At 51.4% G+C, this 3,263-nt stretch overlaps 1 protein-coding gene across 1 annotated transcript in view; it reads right to left on the bottom strand.

Annotated features, from left to right (window-relative positions):
* Nucleotides 1-3,263, bottom strand: part of NEK8 (NIMA related kinase 8) — a 14,279-nt gene that overhangs the window by 6,337 nt on the left and 4,679 nt on the right. Inside the window, exons 2-4 of the mRNA XM_037743273.1 lie at nucleotides 1,205-1,410; nucleotides 736-968; nucleotides 194-502 (exon numbers count right to left, since the gene is read on the bottom strand). Of these exons, the coding sequence (XP_037599201.1) occupies nucleotides 194-502; nucleotides 736-968; nucleotides 1,205-1,410 (748 nt within the window). The remainder of the gene's footprint in view (nucleotides 1-193; nucleotides 503-735; nucleotides 969-1,204; nucleotides 1,411-3,263) is intronic.

Below are 3,263 nucleotides of genomic sequence, written 5' to 3'. Positions count from 1 at the left end.
TGGTCAACATGGTGAAACCCCGTCTCTATTAAAATAGAAAAATTAGCTGGGTGTGGTGGCACATCCCGGTAATCCCAGCTACTCGGGAGGCTGAGGCATGAGAATTGCTTGAACCCAGGAGGTGGAGGTTGCGGTGAGCCGACATCGTGCCATTGCACTCCAGCCTGGGTAACAAGAGTGAAACTCCGTCTCAAAAAAAAAAGAAAAAAGAAATCCATAGTCTGAGGCATAGCCATAGCTCTTCCCTGGGGTAATCTGAAAAGGGAGAGATGTGACTCAGCCAGAGGAGAAACCCTAGGTGGCTGGAGCGAGGGCTGCTGGGAGAAGCGGTAGACTTCCCAGTTGTCCCCTGGAGGGTGCGTACACTCACCGCAGCCTCAAAAGCCCTCTTGAGGCTGGCCAGCTCGTAGAGGACACAGCCCAGGGCCCAGATGTCACTCTTCTGGTTATAGGGCTTGCCCTCGCACAGCTCAGGGGAGATGTAGCATGGGGTACCCACCACCTGCAGGAGGGAAGCTGGGATCACAGCCCTGCAGGGAAGAAGACCAGGGGCTCTGCACATGAGCCCATTTGGGGACAGCTTCTTCTCAAGGCAAGCCAAGGGGCTTCCTCCTGCAGGACCACCCAAACGGGGGCCAAAGGGCCAAGGGTTTTTTAGGGAGAGGGGAGGAGGCAGGTTAGGCCCTGGCCCTCAAGACTTCTAGCACCCTGGAGGTCCCCTCCATGCCCAGGCACCGTGTAGGCCTTGCTCTTGCTGCTAAGGATCTTGGAGATGCCGAAATCCCCGATCTTGACGACCATGCGGTGTTTGTCAAGAAGGATGTTCTGAGTCTTGAGGTCTCGGTGCAGGATGAGGTGGGTGTGCACATGATGCAGTGCAAGCAGGATCTGCACAAAGAAGTGCAGGATGGTCTCCTCCTCCAGCAGGGAATTGCAGCGCTTTTGGATGAACTCAGCCAGGGTGCCACCTGCGGCCCAAGGGACTAATCAAGATCCAGGCTTTTTCATACCTAGGACAACCCCTCTCCTTTTATGCATGGAACAGAGCACTGGGACCAGAGAGGACAAGGGGCTAGCCAGGGGCAGATCACTGGGGCCAGAACTCTGACGCTTGTTACGAGGAGGGAAGCCAGGTGATCTATGTCTGCCTGTTCCAGAGGTAAGAGGCCCCTCCAACCAGGCCACTATAAGGAGGCTGGCCCACCTGGTGCATATTCCATGGCGATCATGAGGGCTTTGTCTTCCAGGAAGTTCTCGTAGTACTCAATGACATTGGGGTGGTTGAGCAGCTTGAGGACCTGGCACTCATTCTGGGCTGCCTGCCGCTCGTCCTTGGTCATCTGTTCCACTGGGATCTGCTTGATGATCACCAGCTTCTGGTCAGCCTTTCGTAGGCACAGGTGCACAATCCTAGGGATATGGAGAACAGCGACAGGTACCAGCTGAGCCTCCAGGCACATATCAGGCAGGGCAGGGCAGCCTGGTGACTGATGTCTCTTAGAAGAGGGTTCTAGGCCAGGTGCAGTGGCTCACGCCTGTAATCCTACCACTTTGGGAGGCCGAGGCAGGTGGATCATGAGTTCAGGAGTTCAAGACCAACCTAGTCAATATGGTGAAAACCTGTTTCTACTAAAAATATAAAAAATTAGCCAGGTGTGGTGGCATGCAGCTGTTGTCCCAGTTACTTGGGAGGCTGAGGCAGGAGAATTGCTTGAACTCGGGAGGTGGAGGTTGCAGTGGGCTGAGATTGCATCACTGCACTCCAGCCTGGGCGACAGAGTGAGAATTCATCTCAAGAAAAAAGAAGAAGAGGGTTCTAGACTAAGAGATCATCTAAACAAGTGCATAGAACGCTGAGCTTAGGAACAGAGAGAACTGATTACAAGCTGTGTGGGACTTCAGTTTCACCACAGGCACAGTGAGGTAAAGTTAGTCTTGATCTCTAAGTTCCTGCAGACTGCCTGGGTTCAAATCTGGGCTCCTCCTCTTACTAGCTATCTGGTTTGATGCATTATGTGACATCATTGTCTTGAAAATAAAATGGGCCTCACAGGGTTGTTGAGAGGATCAAATGAGAAAATGCATTAAGGCGCTGAGCGAAGTGGCCAGCACAAAGAAAATGCTCAATGAATAGAAGCTTTTCATATTATTTTATTTCAACTCTGTAGTCAGTGTCCATAAAAGCAGGCACTACAACATTCTGGTTCACCACAATATTCCCAGTGCACAGCCCAGTATTTAGCACACAGCCCAGTATTTAGCACACAATAGGTGGTCAATGAGCATTTGCTGAATGAACTTGAGTATAGCTAATCTAAGTCTCCCATTTCTACCTCTAGCTCAGACTTCTCATCTGTGCCCCAGACTCAGATATCACTTGAATGGCTCACATCATCCTAAATTTTAACAAATTCAAAATAAAACTCTTGATTCCTGCCTCCAGACCTTTCCTGGCTCAGTCTCTTCCATCTTGGTAAATTATACCACAATCCGCCAGTTTTTTTTTGTTGTTGTTGTTGTTGTTTTTTTTGGGGGGATGGAGTTTCGCTCTTGTTACCCAGGCTGGAGTGCAATGACGCGATCTCGGCTCACCGCAACCTCCGCCTCCTGGGTTCAGGCAATTCTCCTGGCTTAGCCTCCTGAGTAGCTGAGATTACAAGCACGCGCCACCATGCCCAGCTAATTTTTTGTATTTTTAGTGGAGACGGGGTTTCCCCGTGTTGACCAGGATGGTCTCGATCTCTTGAGCTCGTGATCCACCCGCCTCGGCCTCCCAAAGTGCTGGGATTACAGGCGTGAGCCACCGCCCCCAGCTCTGCCAGTTATTAAAGTCAGAAACTGCTCAAATCAGAAACCTGAGGCAGGGCCAAGTGGCTCAACACTTTGGAAGGCCAAGGCGCGGATCACTTGAGTCCAGGCATTCAAGATCAGCCTGGGCAACATGGTGAAACCCAGTCTCTCCAAAAAAAAATTAGCTGAGCAGGGTGGCCTCTGTGGTGCCAGCTGCTCTGGAGGCTGAGATGGGAGGATCACTTGAGCCTGGGACATTAAAGCTACAGTTAGCTATGATCACGCCACTGTACTCCAGCCTGGGTGACCAAGTGAGACAGTCTCAAAACAAAACAACAAAAAAAGACACTTGAAAATCACCCTAGGTGGGGAGCAGTGGCTCACACCTGTAATCCCAACACTTTGGGAGGTTGAGGCAGGCAGATCACTTGAGGTCAGGAGTTTGCGATCAGCCTGGCCAACATGGTGAAACC

This window comes from Cebus imitator, unplaced genomic scaffold (assembly GCF_001604975.1).
Source record: "Cebus imitator isolate Cc_AM_T3 unplaced genomic scaffold, Cebus_imitator-1.0 Scaffold140, whole genome shotgun sequence".
NCBI lineage: Eukaryota > Metazoa > Chordata > Mammalia > Primates > Cebidae > Cebus > Cebus imitator.
This window is presented reverse-complemented; position numbering and strand designations above follow the sequence as displayed.